Source organism: Lonchura striata, chromosome 17 (genome assembly GCF_050655825.1).
Source record: "Lonchura striata isolate lonStrDom1 chromosome 17, ASM5065582v1, whole genome shotgun sequence".
Classification (NCBI taxonomy): domain Eukaryota; kingdom Metazoa; phylum Chordata; class Aves; order Passeriformes; family Estrildidae; genus Lonchura; species Lonchura striata.
In genome coordinates, this window is record NC_140719.1 from 11,728,213 (window position 1) to 11,754,125 (window position 25,913).

Here is a 25,913-nt window from a genome sequence, read left to right on the forward strand (position 1 = left end):
CCCCAAGCCCCTCGTGCTGGGGCAGGAGTTCCTCCCAATACCCTCAAATGCTTTTCCCCCTCTGCAGGACCCCCCTGCGGAGGAGTTTAAAGCTTTTTCCTGAGGAAGGGCTTGCTGAGAGGCAGCTCCCCGGGCAGGAGAGGTCTCACCCCGATCACAGGAGCACCGAGGCTCGGCTGGAGATCAAACGCCTGCGCTGGCTGCTCAAAGGCGGCCGGGGCAGCGCTAAGAGCCGGGGCTGCCTCTCCCAGCACGCAGCCTCCTCCTCTCCTCCTTCCTTCTGAAGCTCCTCCAGCCTTTCATGTCTCCGGTTCTGCCCCTTCCCTGGCCAGGAAAATCCAGAAATGGAATTAAAACCGCTCTGAGATGCTGCCCGTCCCTGCCTGGAGGAGGGGATGGGGAAAAGGATATTTGGGATGGCTCTCACCCATTGGGATGGCTGTGGCAGGGTGGGGTGGGCACCCCTCAGCCCCTGCCCATCTGCAGCAGGAGCTGGCACAGAGCTGGGACATTTGGGGCATTCGTGTTTATTGGGTTTGTGTGTTAAAGAGGCTGCTGTGCTCTGGCAAATGTGGGATGTGACTTACTGGGAGCAGAGCTCTGGAATTGCTCCTCACCTCGCCAGGTCCCTGCTCTCACATCCCCATAGCCAATATTGGATATTCCCTCCATGGCATTCCAAGCAGCAAATCGTTCAGGGGCAATCCCAAGGGAATTCCCACACACTGGGGAGGTGCAGAAGCTCCTGGGTGAGGTGTGACTGTCCCCTGTGCTGGCAGAGGGGTGAGCACAGCCACTGCCTGCAGAGAATCTGCCCCTGGTGCTCCTAAAGCCTCCTGGGCTCCCTCTCAGCTCCAGCCCGAGTGGGAGATGGGCTCTCCATCCCAAACACCTCCCTGTGCTTCCTCTGGAAAGCACAACCCTCCCTACCTAACCCCTGCTTTGGGCACTGCAGGTGGGCAGGTTTTACCTGCTCTGTTTCTTTCTGGGAGATCTGGGGGGGGAAAGAAGGAAAAAACTTGTGCAAGGAGCAGAGAGGGAGAGGAAGGGTTTCCTGGGAATGAGTCCTTCATGGCAGAAGAGGAAGGAGAGCTACAAGGATTAGCACAGACATGAAAATCAGGAGTAATTAAAAGAGCCTGGATCACCTCTTAGGCCCAGAGGAAGCCCTGATAATGGTCTGGGTGCTCATTAAAGAGATATAATTAGGACTCTGAAGCCACTGATGAGCCACTGCACCTCCCCAGCACCACACGGGCAGCTCCTGCTCCCCTCTCCTCTGGCAGGCACACGGCAAATCCCTGCACAGCCCAAACCCTGCAAGGGCCCAGCCCTGCAAAAGCAGAGGAGGTTCAGGGGGGATATTGGAGAGATCCTTCCCCGTGAGGGTGGAGATGCCCAGAGCAACTCTGGCTGCCCCTGGATCCCTGGCAGTGCCCAAGACCAGGCTGGACAGGGCTGGGAGCAGCCTGGGCCAGTGGAAGCTGTCCCTGCCCATGGCAGGGGTGGCACTGGGTGGGTTTTAGAGTCCCTTCAACCCAAACCCTTCCATGATTAACTCTGAGGGCAGCCCAGCCCTGCCAGGAGCAGGTAACACGAGGCAGAAACAATTGCTCACCCCCAGCTCAACGTGACCCTCAGGAGAGCCAAAAACTGACCCCACAAAGATGGGATGAATTCTTTGAACACACGATGAAAACCCTTGGGTGAGCTTGAACCCAACAGGGTGTTGTGGTGCCTGATTAATTTATGTCCAAAAGCACTTTGAGGGCATCAGATGAAAGCCTTTATTATAGGATTGCACAGAGATCCTTTATCCCACAAGCTGGAAGTGGGAGCAGCCCCGGCCAAGCTCCCACTTTAAAGGGCACGGGCAATTAGCACAGAGCCCACTGATGAATAGCAGCTATTTTATTTTTTCATGTTCTGGAAATGGTGCTGCATCTTCTGGTGATGACACATTGTCCTGGCACAAGAGGATGGGGAGGAGGAGAAGCTCCTGGTGAAAAACAGGGAGCTAATTATTCCCTCCTAAAAGCCTGCAGTGAGTGTGGACCCAAATCCCCCTTTCCCTGAAATGCCCCTGGGAGAGTTTTCCTCTGCTCCAGCCCCACTGAGCTGATTTAGGGTGTCTGGGGCTCTCCCAGCACTGCAGTTGTTTGAGGAGGGATAAAAGGATTCATCAAAAGGCGAGGGGAGGTTTGGGGAGTTCTGTCCAAGGGAGCCAGGCTCTCATCCCACCCCACAGAGCCCCAGGGTGCCCTGAGCTCCCCCAGCCCTCACTGCTCCACTGAGAGCCCCATGCCCATCTCCTCCTTTGGGGTTTTGGGGCAGGGAGCTATTTTGGGTACCCTGGCAGAGTGGTGACCACCACTCAGGAGATCTCAGTGAATGGCCAGAAATCAGGAATTTCCTGCTGGGATAGGAAAATGGGTTAGAAATCAGTCCCAGGCCCAGGTGACAGGTTGTTTCTTCTCTGTCTCCTTCCTCAAGCCAGTGAGGGCAGGATCAAGCCCTTTCACATCCCATCATATGGCTGCAGATTTAAGGAATTACAACCTGCAGGATGAATTCCTTCCCAGTCACCCTCAGAAACCCCCCTGGAGAACGAAACACACCCCACATCAGCCCAAAGCATACACAGCCCCCCTTGCTGTGCTTGGAGGGGTCAGCAGCACCCTCCTTGTGGGGGGAACAAAGAGTTTGAGTCCAGGGGAGCTGCCCAGGGACAAGGACAGGGGCAGGAGACACTGAGGGGTGGGAGCTGCTCAGGTTTCCCTGCTGCTCCTCTGCTGTGCTGGTGGCAGGGTTTGTTTAATTGCAGCTCCACGGCAGAGATAATTTGTAGGTATGAAACTCATCCTGGTGGGCGCTCGTTTTTGTTGGCTGTTGGTGTGAACAGGCTGAGTTCCTCCTCCCAGGCTGATGCTTCCCAGCTGCCGAGACACCACAGGGAAGGCACCCACCCAGCTGGGAACAGCCCTGCCCCACAGAGCCCACCGAGGCCCAGGCAGCTCAGGGATGGATCCTCCTGCTGCCCCTCTGCCAGCAGGAAAAGTTGCCCCAAGGGCATCACTTGCTGGTGCCCACTTTTGTTTGTAGGATGGGGGATTTGGCTGCTTGGGGCTCTCCAGCACCCCACAGAGTGGGTTCCTGAGTAGGGAGGTGTTGTGGATGCAGTTGCCATGGAAAATTAAAACCCCCGTCAGAGGGGGATGCAGAGGAAGCTAATGAAATAATTAACAAGTAGCAAAAACAAAAGAGGAGGATTGTGGTGGGGCTTCTGCTCTGCTGTCCGAGCTGTGCAGGAAAACTGACTCTGAAAGCAGAGAGATGGAAAAAGCAGGGAAATAAAGCCCACCTAAATCTGATTGTCTGAATTTCGTTTTGCTTTCTGTCCAAAAAGCAGAAATGATAATTCCAGGACACAGAAAGCAAGAGCACAGCTCCCTTCTGACCCAGCTTACAGGGCAGGTGAAGGACAGGCAACCCCTGCTCCTCCAGGATGGGCCCACAGGATGGAGAGTCCTTGTGGCTCCACAGCCACAACTGGGATAGGACATCTGAAACCAATGGTGACACTGGGAGCACTGCATTACTCTGAGACACTGTCACAGCAGGACGGGTTTTTAGAAATTACAAACGTCCCCATGGCAAAAAGGCACCCAGAGGAACACCAAGTGCCTCTGTGGGGTCTCAGAGGCAGCCCTGAGCAGGGTCTGGCTGGACACCCCTTTCCCCTGCCAGCTCCTTCCCACCCTGCCACGAAGCACAGCACCAGATCTATCTCTGCACCAATTTATGCAGCACGGCAAGGCGCTCCCTCCGTCTCCCCGAGACACCAGTTGGCAGATCTGTGCTGTGAATGTCACGGCAGTCTTCTTTCATAACAGCTTCTCCCACCATCCCATCAAGTGCAGGGAGACGGGAGAACCATCTGCCGGGAGCTGAGCGCATCCCTCCCTCACCAGAGAAACCCTGACACCCTTCCCCGGGCCCACTCAGCCTCTCCCGGGGTGGAACAGCCACACTTGAGCCTCCCAAGCCTCTCCTTGAGGGGTAAACTGGTCCTTTTTGTCCCCCCCTGTGTCTGCAGTGATATGCTGGGGGTGGCCAGGTGTTAAAGCAGCTCCTGATGGGTGTTTTTAGCCCTCAGCCCTAAGATCATCTGGCAGGGAAAAGCATCAATAGGATTGTCTCTGTGTACAAGACTCCTTCCCAAAACAAGGAGAGGCAGCACTTGGAGCCGCAGGGAGAAGAGACACTGTAATCTGATTTTCTCAGCAGGTGAGTGTCACAGGTCTGATCTCTGCCCTGAGCCAACCTCTGAGACAGGAGAGCCACAGCCAGGCAGTGCCAGGGAGAGCTGGATCATCCCAGCCCTGAGCCTCTTGCCACCTGGGGCTGCTCCTCCAGGCTGTGTCACCTCCCAGGCCATGTCCCCAGCGAGGGAGGGAAGGGTCGTAACCAGCATTAACCAAAGGGTTATCCCAGCTTGGAAAGGCAGAGAGGGAGCAGCAAGAAGGACAGGACATCTGAATCTGCAGCTGTCGATACGAGGAAAACCAGGTTTCCAAATGCTTTTCAAAGCTGATTCAAAAGTGTTTCTTGAAGAAAACACGTGAACGGGAGCAGGGATCTTTGCAGGAGCACTGGGCATCTCTGGGGTGGCAAAGCAGCAGCAGCAAAGCAGTTTATACTTGTGTTTGCACAGGGGCTGGAGGGGCAGTTAGTGCAGGAGGGAAAAATCTCAGGGCACTCCAACACAATTTTGTTGGTGCTGTTGTGCTCAGTGTGAGCTGGGAAAGGCCAGTGTGGTCCTCGCCCCTGAGGAGCGAATGGTTTCAGCACTTGGATAATGAGAAAAAGTGTTTTCTGAGGGAAAAGAAGTGAAATGCTTTTTCTCTCATGCGGCACTTGCTTTCTTTGAGCTGCTTGCAACACTTTTCATAATTAAAATACCCCCATAACGTCACACAGAGCTTTTTGATGCTTGCTCTTTGATTTGGATCAATGAAAATGTCCTGGGAGCTTATGGCAACAGCCTCGCTCAGCATTTTCTCCACTTGAAAGAAACCCAAGAGGAAAAAACATTTGTGGCTCTACAAGAAGAAGGATTTTGCAAAAGGGCTATTCCACACCGTGGAAAAAAGGAGAGTGATAATAACCTCACTCCTGAGTTTTCTTCAAGGCTGATTTGCATAATTAATGCTAAAATTAGTTGTTGTTCTACCCTTTAGGGTGTATTGCAAAGGGAACCTGGTGAGAGCAGATCTTCGTCCAAGGCAAGCTGGGTCCCCCCAGGATGTCCCCAAGTCCCCGGTATGCAGCCACAGGTCCCTGGCAGAACCAGGACTGACTTCATGCCTTGAGATGCCCAACCCTGAACACAGCCAAAGCCTGGCATGCCCAGGCACTCCCACAGTGCCCAGAGCAATGAGAAGAACCCGTTGGATTTGGATTTGCCTTGAAAACACACTCGAATCAAACCTTATGGGATTAGCACTGAAACCCAAGCGCTGCCGGCACAGGGAGCTGCCGCCTCCAAGCCCTCCTGGCTTTCCAGCCAGGTTCTCTTTGGAATGTGCCCATCTCCCAGCTGCAGAAATTGTGCTTAAGAGTGAATAAATATGAAAAGGGATTTTGGAGCCAAAGCAAAAAAGAAAATAATTCAACCCCAGCTCCCAAACCTGCGAAGCCGGAGCTGCGCTCACGCTCCAGCACGCTCGGCTACACGAGGATTTAAATTTTTGTTCCCCCCCCCTCAACAAAATGTCAAAAATGTACTTAATGAGAAGTTCTTCTGTTACAAATGAAGCAGTAATCTGTCAGAAGGGAAAATCTGTAAAGTTAGAGCTCATCCCTTGACTCCGTGCCAGCACCAGCGCAGCCGGGCGGGCGGCGGGGCCGGAGTGCCACCTACAGCGGTCGGGGGGAACTGAGCCATCCCAAAACCTGCTGCCCTCGGGTTTGGGGCTGCTTGGCGAAAAACAGCCTCATGCTGCTGCTGGAGGGGTGGTGGGAATCGTGGCAGGGATGCAGGGCGGGTCATCAGCAAATTAATCAGCTCTCCAATGAAAATAAGAGTTGCTTTTGCAATTCGTGCTGGCGGTGGAGACTTCCAGAAACTCGTGTTGTGGGGCGTGGAGAGTCCATCGTGTGGCTTTTTCATGAGGAAGAGTCAGGGCACAGGGCTCTGGTCCTTCTTGCATGGGCAGCACACGGCCAAACCCACCCTGGCACCGGGAGGAGGGCATCCATCAGAGCCATGCTAAGGCAGCTCCCAGAAAGATCTGCGGGAGAACATATGGTGTGTTTTTAAATGCACCCATAACATTTATTTAAAATACAGGCTCTAAAGCTTGCCAGCAAAGCTTAATGGGAGGAAAGCTTTCTTTATGCTGGAATGGCTGCTATTGTTTCCCTCAAATCATTAGGCTCGTATTTATTTGGGTTTAGGCTAAACAAGTGGGGAGTACTGCAGGCAGAGCTGCCTAGGATTCCCCTGCCTGCAGGATCCCAAATCCAAGCTGCCCGGCTCAGTGATGTCCTCCTGGCTCGGGGGAGCTGCCAAACCCAGCCGAGCTCACTGTGCCCTGACGCAAACCCTAAGCCAGAAATGTCCCTGTGCAGCGAGGAGATGGCTCCGACAGGGAGCAGCTCCTGGAGGACAGGAGCATCCCGGCGTGTGCCCTCCTGGCTGCCATGGGGTGGGCAGAGAGGCTCAGTGGGAGCCGGGGCTGTGTGTCCTGCCCGCTGTCCTGCCCAGCTCCACGGCTCTGGCAGACTCATCCCTCCCATCCCGGGGATGAGTCAGGGCCCGAACAGAGAATAGCGGCGGCATTTGGGCTCCTCCGGCCGGCCCGGTGCGATCGGAAGCGGGCGGATTGCCGCAAGGCACGGGGGCACCCCCGGGATCCGGCCCCTCTCCTCCGCCTTCTGCGCTCTGCCAGCATCTCCCGCGGGCACTGCCAGGACTCTGCTAAGGACAGGGAGGCCAGGAATAGCAGGAGACGGATTTCTCATCCCCTCGGTGCCACCCTGCCCACGGCTGGCACGGCGCTGCTGCTCCACAGGTAGCTGGCGCAGAGCCTGGCGCAGGTGACACATGGCGAGCTGTGTCCCTCAGCTTTGTCCCGTCCTGCCAAGACGCTGGGAAGGGGCCAGGGGAGAGCCCAGGGCTGGCTGCACCCCCAGTTCTGCCGCAGGGCCGGGGTCTGGCTGCTCGCGGCGCCTCGGTGGTGCCCAAAGGCAGCGGCACCATCTAGAGGAGAAACGGGCCCCGAGCAGAGCACACACCCAGCAGGCACAGGGCTGCAGGAAAAGGGTAACCAGGGCAGCCTGGTCATGAGTGAGCTGCAAATCCTTCCTGGAGGCACCGTGTGAGTGATTTCAGGGTCTCATGAGTGAGCCCAGATGGCCCATCTATCCCAGAGAATGGGAACGGCGATAGGATTCGCGGCTCCTGCCTCTGCCTGCTTTACATGCTGCTGATCTCTGCTGGCTGCAAGGAACAGGGCAAAGGAGAGGGGAAAAAATAAATTAAAAATCCCCAGCCTGCAGTCAGGCTGACACACACCCCCAAGCTGGGAATCAGCAGCTCTGAAAGCAATTTCTTCGCTCAGCTGGACCTGTATTACTGCTCTCCCTCTGAACAGATGTGCCAGTGACACTCATGAATTATCACAACAGAGATTCGAGGGGATGAGGAAAAGCCCCCCCCGTCTTCCCACCCTGTGTTCCAGCTCCCCCATTCCCACAATGCTGAGGCCAAGCCACTGCCCAGCATCCAAACAAGCAGCAGATTTCTCATCCCTTGTGCTGGGGATGACTCCAGACAGAGATTTTGGGGACCAAACCCTCAGGGCCATACCCACAGGTATCCAAAGGAAAAGGAGGCTGCACTCCATGGGGGTGGCTGTCCTGGCAGCACCCACCAGTCCTGGAAGGCCCAGCTCCCTGGAGCAGGGGAGGGCTCTGTGCCACCCACCAGCTCGCCCACCTCCTGCCCTGTGGCAGCTGGATGAGCCCATGCCTGGATTTGCGAGGCGTGCGAGGGTCTCACCCTCCCCTGCAGCCTCCTGCAGCACAAGGGGATGTGGGAGCTCCATTCCCACTGATTCCCCATTTTCTATTTGCACCACTCAGGCCCCTGCCGGCTGTGCAAGTCACAAGGGAGCGTTGATCACATCCCAAACACAACCACTAACACGTCTCAGCTCTCAATCTGCCTCGTTTGCTGACACCGTTTTCTCCTCCTCCTCCTCCTCCCACCAGCTCCTCGCAGCCGGTTCCTTCCTCCCAGCACGTAGGGCTCAAGCTGCTCCGGCTTTCCCGTCCCACGCAGGCACACACAGCCCGAGGCGCTGCCCCCGCTCCTTCCCTTCCCTGCCCGCGGCTTTCCTGAGCCCCAGCCAAGCAGGGAAGCCTGGCTACGGGTCAGGTCCAGCCCTCACCCTGCACAGAGTGGGATGCTGCAAGGAGAGGGAAAAATGAAAAGCACTTCAGGTAATGGGAATGGGCCTTTTTTTCTCCATCTGATTCTTCCTGGCCAGTCAGGCAGTGATTTGTGTGTTGGTGAGCCACATTTTGGGTGAAGGTTTGTAGCCCTACATTGTCTTCTCAGCATCTCGGTGGCCTGAGAGGTGCTGGGAGGATCAGAGAGGGTTTGGGTAATCCTCCAAGGAGCCCAGACCACTGCCAGGGAATTCAAGATGAGGATGAAGAAAAACTTTAAAAGGATCATCAATGCCAGCAGCACAAGCCCCATCCAGGATAAAGCATACCATGTGTTTTTTAATGCTTACTAGGACAGGATTTGATGCCCTGCTCTGTCTCCAGAGCTGTTATGGATCTGTTGTACTCAAGGCATTTGCAGTGCCCAGTCAACATTTCTCCATCCCTGACAGCTCTGCAGGATGGGAGGGTGAATCTGACACTGCACTTAGTCCAAAATTCCCATCACTGGCCATATGTCACGGCCCTAAAAGACCCATGAACAGCAAAAGGACACGTGGAGTGGGAGCAGCTGCACCTCGCATGAAGCTGGGGTGCTCCTGCCCTCCACCTTTCTGGGCTGGGGCACTGGGAGGTGCCTTTGGCCCACTGGGAGAGCAGAATGAAGACTGGGGGAAAAGAAATACCTCAAATAACTCAAATAACTCTCAGCCTGTTCTCCAAGCATGCTCCAAGCAGGCTGGAACTGCTCCTGGGAGTTCCCCTCACCCTGCAGAGCAGCGGGGAGGTTTTGGCTGTGCACGGCTGCTCTGCTGAGGGCGATTCACTCTGTGCTGCTTTGCTGCAGAAGAACCCAAGTCAAAGCATTGCACAAACCCCCAGCTCGGCGTGTTTTGTCAGTCTGATGAAAATTCAAACCAGCGGTGATCTCTGGCTTGATCCAAAACTTATTTAAGGAAGCGTTTTAAGCACTGAACCACACAGGAGCTGTTTGCAAATCCTTGATCAAAGCTGCTCGTGCAAAGAGCACTTGGCAAGTGCAAAGGCATCGCTGGATGAGGCTGTGCACCCTGGCCCTGCTGGGACTGGACAGGCAGCATCCCGTGGTGGCTCCATGGGCTCAGCCTGCTCCTCAGGGACCTCGGGGACAACTCATTTCCATCGTGCTGCACTTCAGACAGAGACTTTGAACCCCCGCCAGCTGCCCTGTTGTGAAATCACCACAGAGAGGTTTCGCTTGTTTGTAGCCACGAGAGTCCAAGGATGCTAAAAATAGAGCACTCCTTGAAGGTGATCTGAAAAGCTGAAGATGCCTCTTAAAAACACCGGTTTAGAGCTAATGGGGGCTGGGACAGTGCTCAGGACATCCTGCTGGGAATCAGGAGTTGCTCCACAGAAGGAATCCAGCAGCCTTTGCCTCAAAGGGGGCTGCAGGGATGCTCCTGGGTGAGCAGCAGTCAAGAAAAGCACTCTGTAAATGCAGGACCTGGTAATTGCAGGTGGACAAGTCCATGGCTGTGCTGGGATTCCTCAGCAGAGAGTCAGAGAAGCAGTAATGAGGGCAGCTGGAGCATATTGTGTTTTCTTTCCCTCCCCCTGCCCCATTAAAGCTCTCAGCCACTGCAGCACAAAGTCAAAGCAGTTTCCTTTTGAAATATAAAGTGAGTGCAGCATCTGTGTTTCACTCTGGCTTTTCTTCACGTAGCAGGGCAGGTATCTATCCCAAGGTACATCTTTGATCCTGCCCTTTAAATAAACCATTTTAAGGCTCACAGACCCCTTTTCATCACCAGCCACCTCGGCTCATGGCACCAAATGCCCGTGTTTATATCCTGCCTCGTGGCTGGAATCAAAGTGTTGCTGTGGGAAACTGCACATAATTCATTAAAAAGTTTAAAAAAAAAAAAAAACCAAAAAACCTGACTTTCTGTCCCTGAATTAATCCCCACGTGTTCAGCCGTGCTCCCAAGCCCTGAGGTGCAGGAAATATCCGAGCACTTGTGGTGCTGGCAGGGCTTGGCTCCAAGCATCAGCACTCAGTTCCAAGTGCTCATTCCAAAAGGATGATGGACAAGGGGGGAAGAGTTAGTCACTGCTCTGACAACACCCCAGTGACCCCACAGAGACAGGAGCAGCGTGAGGAGCTGGTGCAATAGGAAGAGCTGACCTCAGGAATGCAGTGAGAGGTGGCCTGAAATACAAATGTGCTGCAGAACCCAGCAGGTTTGGGGCAAGAGCTGCTGCCTGTGGATGCTCATTCTGCAGCCCAGGGGTGAGCAGTGGCTCTGGAGGAATCTCAGCTGGTAAAACCTGAGACAAAACCAGCACAGAGTTCCCGTTTGGTGTCCCAGTGAGCACCACAGCACCCAGTTTGTTCTTTTTGGGTAGGACCCACAGGCGAGAGAGCATCCCAGAACTGCCACACCAACTCTGGCTTCTCATATTCTCCTCAAAAATCCCAGGAGCTGGAGACTGAGCTGATAAGAGTCTGACACCTAATGGGCACAAGCAGAATTGTGACAAGCACAGGAGCCAGCTGGAAGTGTCCTTGCGGGAATACTGACAGCATTGCCCCCCAGCAAAGCCCGCGGAGATGGACGGAAAGGAGGGATTTGTGTAAAGAAAAATCTTAAAAGCCCACACGGCCCATGTCCAGGATTGTAAACATGAAATATTTATAATTTAACCTAGATAGGAATGAGTCATACAAAACCCATTAAAAGGTTCCAGGTACAGAATAAGAGAGAGGGGATGTCATTTCATTTGATATTTTAGAGGTCCCTGCCACATGGTAGCAAGGAAAGGTCAGGGTTACAGTTAAAACTCTTGGCACTAATTTGTGTTTTCCACTTTGTGTTCTTACACCAGATACACTTGGAGTCAACAAGGAAAAGGGACATCTTCCAAAGCAATGAGCTGTGCCCCGCAGAGACCTTCAGCTGCACTTTGTATAATGGTAAGTGATGAATGGGAAGCCAACCAGGTATGACTCAAAAATGTTAAATCCATTCTGTAACCTGCCTCTGTACTATAATTACACTTTAGTTTGCTTCACGGAGTCAGTTGGTTTCTTTCCTTAAAAAAAATCTGTCAACCAAAGGTGATTTACAGCAACAATGTCCTCCAAGGCAAGACAAAGCATGGCTTCCAGGATTGAGCTCCACCAAAAACTGCCCTTGAACCTCCTCCTGCCTCAGGTGCTGCTTTCCTGGGCAGCATCCAGCCCTGCTAAAAGGAAGTTCAGACCATCTCTGTTCCATTCAGAGGGTAAATAGAAATGTTCAATACCCAGCACTGCTTCCTGGCAGCTATCACAGGCATGTCTCTTCCGTTTTGGGGTTTTTTTTTTCCCTAAATTAGATCTTTCTATTATAACTTCAAGGCCTCATGCGTCTCCTTGGCATTTATTAAATAACAACTAAAGTCTTCAATTTGCCATGTTACTACATGATCCTGTTGTTCTCCATCTAATAAATCATCTGAGATTAGACTGAAGGAGCTGAACAGGGCAGGGAGATGTTGGAGCAGGGCCAGCAGTGAGTGTCCTGAAGTTCACTGCAGCCATGTGAAAAATGGACCCTAAACACTGAGGGTGAGGGAAAATCAGATTGGGCTCCATTCGCCTCCTTTCTCCACTGCTTTTCCCCCCAAAAACTCAGTGGTCACAGCAGGACTGTGCTGTTGTAAATCAGTTTTGCCCCAGAACCCAAAGAAGTGCTCAGGGAATGCAAAACTGCCCCCAACAGACGAAAGGGTTTGTGAAATCCGAGGTTATTGACTTCCCTCCTGTCCTAGACATGGCTGTGCCCTCAGCCAGCATCAGTTGTGACCCATATTCCCAAAAAACTGCAGCACAGCAGACGTGGCTGGTGTTTTAACATAGCTCCATGAAGGAATATTAATTGGCCCCAAAGTCACAGGTTACCGAACAACAAAATCTGCCCAGTGAGTCCTTTTATTCCTGCTAATTTGGTTTTAATCTTGAACTTTCTCTTGCTGGGGAAAAAAATAAAAGCCATTGCCTGAGCTCTGATTTCAGGCTCTGAGGTATCCAGAGGCACCTGTAATGAGCACCTATCCCTGCAAACAGGAGCAGCAGATCCGGAGGTCGGGGGAGATGTTTCATTTTGGAAATGTGAGCGTTCCCCTGCCATTCCAGCCATTCTAATGAGGGGTCCAATTAGTGCTCCTGACTTTGTCATCTGTCCAGCACGGATGGGGACCACTGCTCTCATTCCTGCCAAGATCAGGGATCAGGAAGGCAAATCATCCCTAATGGCACCTCTGCTCTTCTTTCAACTAAAAGTGGCACACAGAGCCACAAATGCCACCTCGGCTGGGGACAGCAGAGCTCTCCAGCAGCAGCAGCCTCCCCCCTCCCCAGCAACTGCATGTGCACAAAAACATTTATCAGGCTTCTGGCCACAGCTTTGACTTTTAATTTTATTTTAAAAGTGCATTCACATGTAAATTGACTTGGCCCGGGAGGATACATGAATACAAGAGCCCTTTCTTCCTTCTGCCGCAGCATTAGGGAGGAATATGGTGAGCGAAGCAAAGTTTCCTCACCTCCAGGCTGCAATTCTGCAGTGAAGGAAAAGCAAGTCCATTGTTTCCTCCTGCACACAGATGCTGGCTGTGCTGTTTTCAGCAGTCTCGTTCAAGCGAGCCAGATCAGAACATAAAAGCATGTTACATATCCCAGGGACAAGAACACACAGGCAAATGTCTTATCAGCTCTGTTTTATCTGTTGTAAGAGCAAGAGATAAACTAATACAAGTTTGTAAGTGTGTCTGATGGTTTGAAACGTGGTCCTGGCACCACATTCCCACGGTCAGACCTACTTTGGTAATAGAGAATTCATGGGATGAAGAAAATAATTAAATTGTGAAGCTGGAGGTGAGGAAAGGGCACAGAAATACAGGTGTTCCCAAACCAAGAATCTCTGGGATAAAAGCAGGTGGAAATCTGTTCCTCGCCATATGTCAGCCCCATATCTTGTGATGTGTTGCCACAGAGCACAAAAAGAGTGTAACACTCTCAGTTACCCCATTTCCAGCCTGGGACCCTCCTTAGCTGCTGTTCCCCACTTGCCATCACCCAGCCCGAGCTCTTCCCCTGTGATTTTGAGGACACCCAGCCAAAAGATGCTGATTTCCTCTGCAGCATCACAGGTGTTCCAGCCCCACGGGGAAACAAAACGCACTGACAAAGTGAAAGCAGGCAGCACTTTAGGTTGAGGCACGGGGGTTTAATGTTTGCTAGAGACAGGGAATGGAAGTGCTTGTGCAGATTTATAGACTGAGAGCCGTGACTCACTCTGTGTGTTTTAGAAATGAGCAGGTTGAAACGGGTGTCCCGCAAGGAAGCATCCCACATCTTGGTTCTGCTCTGGAAGCACAGGGATGATAGCACCGGGTTGGCAGTGTATCCTCGGGGAAAACCCGCTTGCCAACAAAACAGGGATGAATTAGAGCACTAAAACTTTGCTGTTTTGATACGTGAAACCTCCAACAACCCAACGGCTCCAGGAGCCCCAGCACCGACCGCTTCAGCGGCTGAAAGCAGCGGCCCTGCCTCTCTGCGCCTCACTTCTCGTTCTGCACCCCAAACTTTGCACTTGGGACAGCCAAGTGTTGCACCCTGCCGATACTTTGAGTTTCCCCCAGCCTGGCGCCCCGAAGGGAGCGGGTGGATCATCCCCCGCTCTGCGACAAGAGCCGAGCACAATCGCCTCCTTCCCGCTGCCGTTCTCCCGGACCGCGCCGGGGCCGCGGCTCGGAGCCCGGCCGTGGCCGCGGGGCTGCTGCAGGAAGCCGCGGTGCCCTTCCCCCGGCGGCCCTTCCGTTACGATCGTTACCGGGCTGCCGCCGCCCTCCCTCCGCTCCGCTCCGCGCCGGCTCCGGGCCCGCCGCCGCCTTTGTGCCCCGGCCCGGTGCGCTCCCTCCCCGCCTCCCCGCCGGAGCCCTGCGGCGCATGCCTCCCGCTCCCCGGGGGCAGGGAAGGAAGCGCCGCCCGCCCCTGCACCAGCGCGGCGGGCAGCGGCGGAGCGGAGCCCGGCGGAGCCGACAGCCCGGCCCGGCCGCCGCCGACCCCCGTCGCCCCTGTCGGCCTCCTCTCGGCAGGTGAGCGGCGGGCGGGGGGCGCGGCCGGGCCCCGCCGAGGAGCCGGCGGCCGAGCGAGGCCCGGGCCCGGCTGCGGGGCGGCGGAAGGCGGGAAGGGGCAGCCATGGCGGCGCGGGCAGGGCCCGGCCGGCCGCGGGCAGCGGGCGCGGCGCCCCGCGGGGGTCCCGCGGGCGGCGGCTGCAGGCGGCCCCCGAGGGTGGGGGACCCGTCACAGCCCCCCGGGGTGCGCCCCGAGCTGGGGGCACCCTCATGTCCCCTCACGGAGCCTCTGTGGGTGCCCCCGGGTTGGTGGCACTTTATGTCCCCTCACGCACCCTCTGTGGGCGCTCCTCGGGTTGGTGGTACTTTATGTCCCCTCACGCACCCTCTGTGGTGCCCCCGGGGTTGATGGCACTTATGTCCCCTCACGCACCCTCTGTGGGTGTCCCCGGGGTTGATGGCACTTATGTCCCTTCATGCTCCCTCTGTGGTGCCCCCGGGGTTGATGGTGCTTCATGTCCCCTCACGCATCCTCTGTGGGCGCTCCTCGGGTTGGTGGCGCTTCATGTCCCCTCACACACCCTCTGTGGGTGCCCCCGGGGTTGATGGCACTTATGTCCCTTCACGCTCCCTCTGTGGGTGCCCCCGGGGTTGATGGCGCTTCCTGTCCCCTCACGCATCCTCTGTGGGCGCTCCTCGGGTTGGTGGTACTTTATGTCCCCTCACGCACCCTCTGTGGTGCCCCCGGGGTTGATGGCACTTATGTCCCTTCATGCTCCCTCTGTGGTGCCCCCGGGGTTGATGGTGCTTCATGTCCCCTCACGCACCCTCTGTGGGTGCTCCTCGGGTTGGTGTCCCTTCACACATCCGCTGTAGGTATCCCCTGAGCCAGCATCCCCTCATGTCCCCATACACAGTCTCTGTAGGTACCTGCTGTGTGGGAGTCCCATAATGTCCCCTCAAGCAGCTCCTGTGGGTGTCCCGTCATTTCCCCTCGCAGAGTTGCACAGGGTAACCCACTCCTCCTGGGTGTGTGTGCCCTCATTTCCCCTCAGATCCTGTCTGGGTACTGCCCCTGGCGGGTGTCCCCTCACACCCTCACTGCGTGTCCCCTCATGTCCCCTCACACCCTCACTGCATGTACCCTCATGTCCCCTCATGTCCCTTCACACCCTCACTGCGTGTCCCTTCATTTTCCCCTCACACCCTCAGTGCTTGTCCCCTCATGTCCCCTCACGTCCCCTCACACCCTCACTGCATGTCCCCTCATGTCCCCTCATGTCCCCTCACACCCTCTGTGAATATCCCCTGGGTGAGTGTCCCCTCACATCCCCCCTCAGGCAGCACCCAGGTGTCTCCTCACAGTCTCCATGGGTGCCCAGACACAAAAATTCACCCCAATCCCTTATAATTCCTGCAGGACCCCCAGCCCAAGTGTGGGATAGTGAAGGCACCTGGCCCTTTTCTGAAAACTGTGGAAATAGGTTAATAGGAAAAACGTTGGGGTTTTATTTTTTAATGAAGCTGGGAGCTAAAGTGTGTTAATTGTGTTGCTTCAAGGTAATGAGGTATCCTAATTTCTGTCTTTTTGATCCTTAGCTGCTTATTACAAGGAAAAATGTTTTTAATTTATATTTGCCCAAGCGAAGAGTGATGAAGAATTGTCTTCCCTGGTTGTCTGTTATCTTATTCTCTGTAAATAAAAACAAGTTTTAAAGAGTTTAGAGTCGCTAATCCTTTAAAATATTTAATACCACTGTTTAATTTGAAACCAGAGCTAGAGAATAATTGACAAGTGCAAGGTTAGGGAGGTTTCAGAGGGAAGATTGTGTGGCTGTGCATTGGCAGAGTCCAGTGCCACTGCAGTTGGGACTCACTGTGCTTGCGTGGAGCCTGGGCTTGAAGAGCCACCCAGCTGCAGTAGTTTTTGGGAATTACTGTCACCCTTGATCCTCCCAAATGATGCTGCAGGTGAAGCCTTCGACCCTCATGGTACTATGTGGAGGTGGTGAACTCTTTGGGGTGTTAAGTGGAGTTTTGTGGGTGGCTTTTTCCACTCTTCCATAAACCAAAGCTTCGTTCTGTCTGCGGTTTCTACTGGAACACAAAGAATAGTTCCTAATCTTCATCCTGCTTTTATGCACTCCCCAAGATCTGTGTTTGCCAAGAGCTTTTATCCTGCAGTGAGGCCGGATGACTGATGTCTCAGGGTTATTTCTCTAAAGTGTGTTTCAGGAAGAAATAAGTTCCCTTTCCTTCTCTCTCAACTGCCCCAAGTCCCTCAGCTGTGTGTGTTTAATGCCAAGTCAGATCTAGCAAAAGCTGTTTTGGGATATTGTGTGAGTACTCTGCTCTCTGAGGAGAAGTCGGTTTATATCCCGCCATCCCAGATGATGGTCCAGGTTTCTCCACATCCACCCGTCCTGCACCATGTGGACACAGCCAGTACTGCTTTCCTTGGAAAACTGGAAAACTGAGCTGCATGATCTTTAAAAAGGGCAGTAATGCCAAAGGAAACAACGAGCAGAGTATTTTGCTGGGTTCTCCACTCCCACTATGAAGGCATTCCTTAAAATTGTTCTTTCTCTCCTGCCACAAAGTTTTCTGCAAAAATATTCAGACAGCCTGAGTGCAAAGGGGATTGCACACACCAGTGCACTGCATCCCATCACAGTGGGTCTTTGTGGGTCTGGGCAGTGCATCATTATTCAGGAGCGCATGCAAAAAGGACTGGAAAGCAAGGAAGAGTTTCAAAAGTTAATTACCTGAATTAGGTTATGTTCAAGTGATGTTGAGGAGTAATTCCTGTGATTATCTGGCACAGTAGTTCTTTCTGAGTGTTAATAATTTACAGTTTATGTTACCAGGATTATTACATGGAATTTCTAGAAGGCAGATGCTTAATAAATATTTTCCTTTTTTAATTTGTTTTAGGATGGAGGAGAGACCCGTCTGAAAATCTGTTCCATTGTGAACTTTGCTGTGGTCTGCTAGAATGTTCCTTATGGATGCTCCTCCTCTGGTAGCTCTTCAGACAAAATGGGAGTCCTTTGGACCAGCAAGGAATTGTAGATACCCCGTTTGCTTCCCTGAATCCGACAGCAACGTCACCAGAACCTCCGTGAGCGCCAAAGTTCAGATGATCATAAACAACCTGCAAAGCCAAGAGCCTGCCCTGGGTATGAACAATGAGTGTGGCTGTGTTATGCAGAAAAAACAGAAGGGAGGAAAAGGCACCAGTACCAGAGTCACATCCAGCACCACGCTGCTGCGGAAGCATCCTCAGTACACCCAGTGTGGGTGCCCTGAGGATTCTGACGGCAGCCAAGCAGAAGGGAATGTAGAGTTTGGGACTCTGCTGCTCGATTCTGACAGCGACGATTCTGTGGACCGAGGTATAGAGGAAGCCATCCAAGAGTACTTGAAAACAAAAAGCAAAAGTGCCCAGTCGTTGCAAAGGAATGCAGAGCGTTCTGAGAACCTGAGCAGGGACAAAAGGTTTAAGAGAGAGTTCTCCCAGAAGAAAGTGGCAAGTAACCTCCTCCCTGTGAAATTTAAAGCAGAGATGCTCTCTGAAGAGTACCTGTCTGACCACCTGGCAATTGGGAAAAGGCTTCAGCCCGCTTCCCCTCAGAGCATCAGCAGCGATGACTCCTTTGATCAGAGCATACAAGCTGAAATAGTGCAGTTCTTGAACGAGAAGAAGCAGCAAGAAATGAGCAAATGTGTTACCGAGGAGGATAAAAAGGATTCCCGTGTGAGATCTGTCCTGAAATGCAACAAAGAAGCAACAAACAGAACAAACTGTGGTGCTATAAAGCAAGGTTGTAATGCACTGCTCCTGAGACATCATCCCAAGCTGCAGAAGTCCAGTGCCCAGTCCAAGTGTTTGCAGTCAAAAATCCAAGCAGAGCCCAGTGATTTCAGCCAGGTGAGCCAAGCATATCTAGAAATGGCCACTGCCAGCCAGCCTTGGCTCGTGGAGCAGAAAGAGGGAAGTGGAACTCATTACTGGGAGCCAAGGGAAGCACTCATCAAGGAGAGCATGCACACATCTGACTCAAGCAGCGATGATGGCATCGAAGAAGCCATTCAGCTTTACCAGCTGGAGAAAATCAGGAAGGAGGCAGGCCATGCAGCAAACTGTGTCCCTTTGCAGAGGGAACCATTTGATCCAAAGGGTATGGCAGACATTTCTGCCAGCCTGACAATTAGCTCCACAAAAAGTGCCTCACCAGAAATCCATAAAAACCCTATAAGCAACAAGAGAAAAGAAGTTAATTCCACGTCAACGGGATTAGAAAGCACCAGCAATGATTTTAATAAGCTGTTTAAACCACTGAAAAAAGCCAGACATTTCGCACTTCCAGAAAACAAGATTACTGCTTGTGAGCTCACATTGCAGGCCTCTTGCAGAGCAGACACATCTGCAGAACTCATGTGTGCAGAAGCTATCCTGGATATTTCCAAAACAATCATGCCATCCCAAATGGGAAGTGACAACAAATCCCTCACTGCAGACTCCTTCTTTTCTCCCCAGCTTCTCTCGTCCTCCCGTTGTGAAAGTGACAGCAGCCTTGTGGACAGTGATGACAGCATAGAGCAAGAAATCAGGGCATTTTTGGCTCTGAAAGCACAGTCAGAAAACCTTGGAACAAAACCTCCCAGCCTGTCACGCTCCATGCACATGCCTTTGCCTTCTGATCCAAACAACCTCACTGAGACCCTTGAGCCTGCTCTGCCCAAAACACTGAAATTATCCCTGAGTCGGAAAAGGAGACTTAAAAAGGAAGGCAGAACAGCAAAACAAGGTGGGTCAAAACTACCTGAACAGCTGGAGCCAGGACTTTTCCAGCCAGGTAACTGTTCCAAATTCCCAGTGCTCCCAGAGGAGCATGCCCTGAGCAGCCCTGCAGAGCTCCGGGATGCACAGAGTCACAAAGACTCGAGGCAGCAGCAGCTGATTTCTCCCAAATCTTCTGGCTCTGATGGCAGCAGATGTGTGGCCTTGGACTCTGCAAATCCTTTTCTGCAGGTTCAGAGCAGCACAAGAAAACCTACAAAAATGCCCATCCAAACCCCAGAGAGGGAGGGGTCGGGTGATGAGAGCAGCTCTCTGGACAGTGATGAGGACCTGGATTCTGCTATCAAGGACCTGTTACAGTCTAAAAGGAAGTTAAAGAAGAAATCCAAGGACCAGAAAGCTCAGTGCAAGAAGAAAGTCAGATTCACTGAGACAGAAACTCAGCTGCTGGATGAGTTCAGTGGCCTCCAACAAAATGAGTGGAAATGTAAAAATCCCTCACTGCTGAAAAGCTGCCTCTCAAAACCTAGGAAAGCTGTGAAGGAGAATGCAGTCAGGAATCCTCCAGACAACATCAAACTTCCCAATGACAAGCCAGAAACCGTGAAAAACCTGAAGTTTAACTTACAGCATAAAAAAGGCAATAAACATAAACCAGTTTCAAACCAGCGGGGGGCTAAAAATAGAAAATGTGGTTTCCCAGCTGTGTCAGATGCCAGTGACAGCAGCTCAGTGGACAGCGATGACAGCATCGAGCAGGAAATCAGGAGGTTTTTGGCAGAAAAGGCTAAAGACTCTGCAAGCAGTTCAGAGATGCAAAAAGGTGATGCAAGTCTGGACCTACTTAGAGCAACCAAACAAAGTGGTAATAAAGGAAAAGCAAAGCAGCAGCTGGTGGAAAATGAGATCGACCTCGTGCCGGGTCAGAGTAAAAAGACTGAGGTAGCTCAGCAAACTGAGGAGGTGAAGAACTCTCAGAGAACAGAAGGGAAAAGTGCAATGTTAGCTGGCAGTGGAAAATGTGCTTCCTCTGCAGAGAATGTTCCTACTACTGCTCAGTCAAAAGCTAAGCAAGGACTGGGGGGGGTCAGAGGTGGTGCTGCTGAGGAGTTACCTGGGAGTGCAACAGGTAAAAGGAATGTCCGTAACACAGAGCCCCCAAAACCCAGCAGAAATGAAGGATGTAAAGTGAGAAAAGTCATGAATGCAAAGCCCAGATCTAAAAGGAAGAATACCTTCCAACTAAAAATCTCAAGTAAATTTATTGCAGGTCTGAAATATGCCCGGGACAGGAAGAAATTGATGCTTTTGAACAAAAAGCAAAAAGCAGAGTGTTTGCTCAGGCAGAGCAGTGCCTTGGGAATGGAGGCATCTTCCCAGGACACAGATGTACTAAACCCCTTGCCAAAAGGCAAATTTAGTGGGGAAATTACACCAGCTATAAAAGAAGCCAGTTCTCAGAAACTCATTGTGGGAGGGGCGAGTCCCCACGTAGCAGAAAGCTGTGCAGGAGCTGAGTGTCTCCAAGAGGCAGCTGAGGGTTGCAGGAAGGCTGAGGCTCCAGGGGATCAGTCCCACTCCTGCCTTCCCTCACAGGAACAGAGTGTGGCAGCAGGAAAAGCTGATAAGGTTTGCAGAGGAACCTCCAGAGCTGAGAACACCCAGATGTGGATCAAGGAAGGAGATATCCAGCGAGACAACCGGGCTGACTCCACTGCAGATCCCCCACACCCTGAGTGCAGTGTGGGAAAAGCAGATAAAGCCAGCAGAGAGCCAGCTCAGCAGAGTGCTCAGGAGGACAGTAAGGGAGGGAATAACCAGCTGGACAAGAGGCCAGATCCAAGTTTAGCTTGCCCAAGGCAGGAATTCAATGTGACAGCAGCAGCAGTGCATGATAGTGGAGGAGCATGTGCAGATCACAGTGTGCAGATGTGCATTAAGGAAGAAAAAGTTGACAGGCAGGGAGAAATTCAGGTATCCAGCTCCAAAATGGAAGGAAAAATACCTGTCCTGCAGAACAGGGAAGCTGCTAGTGAAGTACACCAAGGGCAGGAATTTTTAACCAAAACCTGTGCAAAATTCACTGACCTACCTGCAGGGGACTGTCCAGGTTCCCTCTTGGAAAAAAAGGTTTCAAATATGTAAGTACTTTTTTTTTTTTTTTTTTTTTTTTTTTTTTTTTTTTTTTTTTTTACACTAGCAGTCTTTTTATAAAATAACTGTGATTATAATTACCTTGATAAAGCTTGAGACAGGAAAGGAGAAGCAGTGCGAGATGCTGATACCTGTATATCATACACACACTAATGTGAAAATAATTCTATTTAACAGGGATGTCACAGATAGGCATTCGTAGCTTTTGTAGAATTTTGTAAATTATTTAAAGTGCTCTAAGGAAATATTTTTTATAATGATTTTTAGGGCTTGCATTCCTACAGGATGCTGTAGTTACTGTAGATAAAATATTGGCTAATCACACTTTAAATTATGAGGCCTCTAATTGTCTCTCAAAGGGAAACCTGTTTGCGCACAGAATTTATTTGGGAACCTGTTAAGAGATCCTAGGAAAGCCCAGCCTTGGATAGCAGTGCCGATGATCTGAGCTGCCTCAGGACAATCCTGCGGGCTGGCTTTTGCTGGAGCTCAGTTTTCCCACCCTGAGGACTGTGGGGTGAGGTCCCTGAGCAGAACTCAGCTGTGGGTGTGGAGATCCAGCCTGGAAGATAAAAATGCAAATTCAGGTCAATGAATGGCTCTGTCTGCAGAGTGATCTCAGCAGCTGCTCAAAGTCCTTTTACATACCCAGAACCTCCTGCTAGCAGATGATTCCAAGCACAATTGCAGTCCAAGACAAGTGAAGGAGTGTGTCTGTTCAGACAACATGATTTCCCTGGATTTCTGTGGATTTCCCTGCATTTCCCTGGATTTCTGTACTGTTGGATCTGTAGGGCTCAAACAATTCCACATTATTCTCAACTCTCATTTTGATGCCCTGCAGTTACCCAGAGATGGCTTTTGGTTTCCTGAATGAACTTCTGGAACTGAGTGCCCTTAACTTTCCTTTTTCAGAAGTGGTTTTTAAAATGTTACATTTCTGTGAACTTTTCACGGACAATTTTGGTGCAATAAAGCAAAGCTGAGTTTGCTGTAGGAAGTCGCAACACAAACGGATTTTTTCAGCCACGGATATTTTCAGCACTGTTCTTTCTTCAGGCTCTTTCTCTGCCTCCGTTTCCAGCAGCCAGAATAAAGCAATTTTTCACTACTATCTTTTTATTTGTACTGACTTTCAACGGGATTGAAGTAGCACATTCACATCACACACACAAAAAAGTGCCCCCACACTGGTTTCGCTGCAAATTCAAAAGGTGTAAATTGGAGCTGTTGGCTCTTTCATTTTCATTTTTGTGTTGTGAAGTCCTTGGAGGAGTTTGTTCTGACATCTTGTCCCTGTGAATTGATCTGATATTCTCTTTGTCTGCTCTTCTGCAGAACTTCTCAGCCAAACCACCACTTAGCATCACTCTGTTTCTCAGTCACTTCAGGCGTCTTCCTCCAGGCTGGCCTTAAACTTGCAAAATGGAGCAAAAGCAGCCAAGACTGGATCCAGAATCCCGTGGTGGCCCTGGTGTGATGCAGAATGTGGGCAAAATACGGTGTAGCATAGAGTAGTGACTGTGGCATGTAGAGAAATAAACTTCCTTGGTGTGTTCATGCTGTCGTGCAGCTACGTTTGAAACATGTTCCTAGTGCTCACTTGGCGTTTCTGACTGTCCAGCCACCTCTTTGTAGCCCTGGGGTTGGCTGGTCGGGTTGTTTAAAGGTCAATGTGTTAACTCATCTCCATTTTGTGGTAGGATTCCTTGGAAAAGTGGTTTTTCCCTAGTTCAGTGCCTGCACTCCCTCTTCACAGGTTTATCTTTTGCTCTGCCTTGATTCCGTTGCAGGATTTGAGCCTTTTGTTTGGAATAGGTCAATAGGCTGGTATTTTAAACTAGAAGTTTTCCAAGTACCTTGCTTTAAAAGGATTAAAGTGTATACTTAATTTTCCTAGAGATGTTGGAAGCACTCTGTACTGTTTGTATAAAAAGCTGAATGTTTCTTCTCAAAAGTTTTCAGTAAATCCACATTAAGACTTCAAAGGTGTCTCGTGCCCCTGTTGCTGTGTCTGTGTCCTCAGTACCTGACCCACTCCCAGTTAAAATGCAATTCCAGTTACCTTGTGCTTTAAATAAAACCTGATTTCAAACAGCACTTTTTTATTTTAATTGATGAACTTGATTTGTATATAGGAACTGGTGTACATTGCTGAGTTTCTAATGTTTAATAAATGGGGTTCTGCCCATGGACCGTGCAACCGGAGTGTTCCTATGGTTTGTGTCATCATCTTGAGTGAGTAACAATTTCTGTGTTCCCTCTTCTTCCCTCCTGACTGAGGATGTCATTAATTCTCTGTAACAAAAAAAAAAAGGAGGAGAATTTACAAAACACACAAAGGGGTGGCTTTTGGGAGAATGGTGCTTGTGGTAGCAGAAGCCCAAGAGTTCTTTCCTGGTGTTTGTGGTTAGGAAGTGGAATCCTTGTGTGACTGAATGTGTGTCAAGGAGCATCTCTGTATTGAAGGGCTCCAGTGGCAGTGTCCTCATCCTGGCCCAGTTCTCATTGCTTGCTCAGAAAAGAGAAGTCTGGTGGCTTGGCAGCAATAAAAAATCCTTTACACATCACTAAAGGCTGAGCAGTAAAAAGTATTATCTTGAGCAACAACAAATTCCCACACGTGGGACCAAGGTTGGGACTGCAGCACGAAGCTCTCAAGGCTGAATCTTCATAAAAGCAGTTCCAAAAGCAGATTTTATTTGCTGTTCATAGTCCCTTGAGAGCCCCAGGGAGGGCACAGAGTGGGCACAGCCTGCACAGCCCTGCTGGCCCTGTCACTCCAGTGCCAGCTCTGGGGAGTGTCCAGAAAATTCCTTTTCTCATTACTCCCACCCTCCTGAGACACCAATTAATTATAATTATTGGAGTAGATAGAAGGAACCACAAACCCAGCTCTTCTAAAGCTTGTGAAGTTACCTTGTTTTTAATGAGTGCTGGTTCATATTTTTAAAAAATGCACAACGCTAATTTTACTTTCCAGTCAGAGCACAAAACTTGTTAATTTAGATATTAAGTGCTTAAACCACTTGGTGTTTTTTATTTTGGCTCTGGTGAGTTACAGATCCTGGCTGCAGTACCACAGCTGTCAGATAAATCTGAAAAGAGGTTTATTGCTTCATTTTTTACCCCAGTGACCGTTTTTGGGTGCTTTGGGAACAATCCTCAAGCATCCTCAAGGGGCAGCAAGGACTCCCTTAATTTTTTATTCCCAGTTCTTTGCTGCTATTTTAGGAACGTGTGTTTTGGCATGTAGCTGCTCTTTATACAAGGCAGGAACACACCACCCCTGCCCCCATTTCTTTTATTAATGTAGAAGCTTTTTAATTTTTTATCCCCTCAGTTGGTGATAATTCAGCCTCACATAATTTTATCTGCAAATGTGAAAATCTTCCTTTCAAAATAGAGTAGAAAGAGATTGTTTCAGGTAGATCCTGTGTGGTAAAAATGAGTCATTTTTAGGATGATATTTTGAATTTGTACAGGTATTTCTTTTACAAAAAGTGTATTTGGTGTAACCTCTGAACATTTAGATATGTTGCATGCCAAACTCCTCAAAGGAATTGGTTTGAAGAAAAAAATTAAAAGGGAAGAAATTGAGGCAAGAAAGAAGAGGTAGGTGTTTTCAGATGAAGTGGGAAAATATGTGACAGAATCCACTCTGTTAATATTTTTAAGAGGCAGCCTTATCCCTAAATTATGCCACCTGCAGAAAAATCTGTGGATAAAAACTTATGTAACATTGTCACAACTATTTCTATTGATTAAGCACTTTGTTATTTTCTCATTTCAGGAGCAGAAAGAGAGGTTCTAAAGAAGCTCCAGGTATTGCCTAGAGTCTGATACGAGGATCACAGCAAATGGAAGAGAGTTGCTTATTTATTTTCAGATGTTAAATCTTTGAAATGTTATTTTTTCAGGCCCATTCCGCTCAGTTTTTTTACCTGTTCCAATTTATTATTTTTGGTGTGTCAGGGAATGTTTCTGACATGTGAAGAGTGTCAGTTGCAGTGGTGTTTGGACATAATGTTCCACTCATTATTTATATTTTTAGCAAACAGTTTGAATAATATTATGCTCATTTCTAATGTTCTGTTACACCTGTAAGGTGGGACTGTTTCTTATCCATAAACAGGCAGAGTAGTTTCTCTTAAAAACTCATTTTCAAGCCAAAAATGTTCAGGTGTTCTTTCAGGTGTCCAACTGATGCAGTTTCTTTGCCTGTACCTACAGTTGTTCCAATAAAAGTTAAAAAAAAAAAAAACAAACAAACAAAAACCACTTCTTTTTGATTACTTGTCATTATTTGAATAATTTCTTAAAACTCTGTAGTTTGGAGAGAGAAGAAACGTGAACTTTCTACAAGAAATCCAAAGAGTTAACGGATACCTCT

General features: G+C 50.6%; 1 protein-coding gene across 2 annotated transcripts; it reads left to right on the plus strand.

The window, feature by feature from the left end:
* Window positions 1-14,427: 14,427 nt before the first annotated feature.
* PPP1R26 (protein phosphatase 1 regulatory subunit 26) lies at window positions 14,428-25,833 on the plus strand. 2 transcript variants are annotated; one of them, XM_085594210.1, is made up of 3 exons: window positions 14,428-14,583; window positions 17,497-21,507; window positions 25,314-25,833. In XM_085594210.1, the coding sequence occupies exons 2-3, from the start codon at window positions 17,558-17,560 to the stop codon at window positions 25,354-25,356; spliced, it is 3,993 nt and encodes a 1,330-aa protein (XP_085450336.1). In that variant the 5' UTR covers window positions 14,428-14,583; window positions 17,497-17,557; the 3' UTR covers window positions 25,357-25,833. The 2 variants fall into 2 exon arrangements, with proteins under 2 accessions (XP_085450336.1, XP_021399260.3); XM_021543585.3 differs by lacking the exon at window positions 25,314-25,833 and having other exon boundaries at window positions 17,497-23,723.
* Window positions 25,834-25,913: the final 80 nt, after the last annotated feature.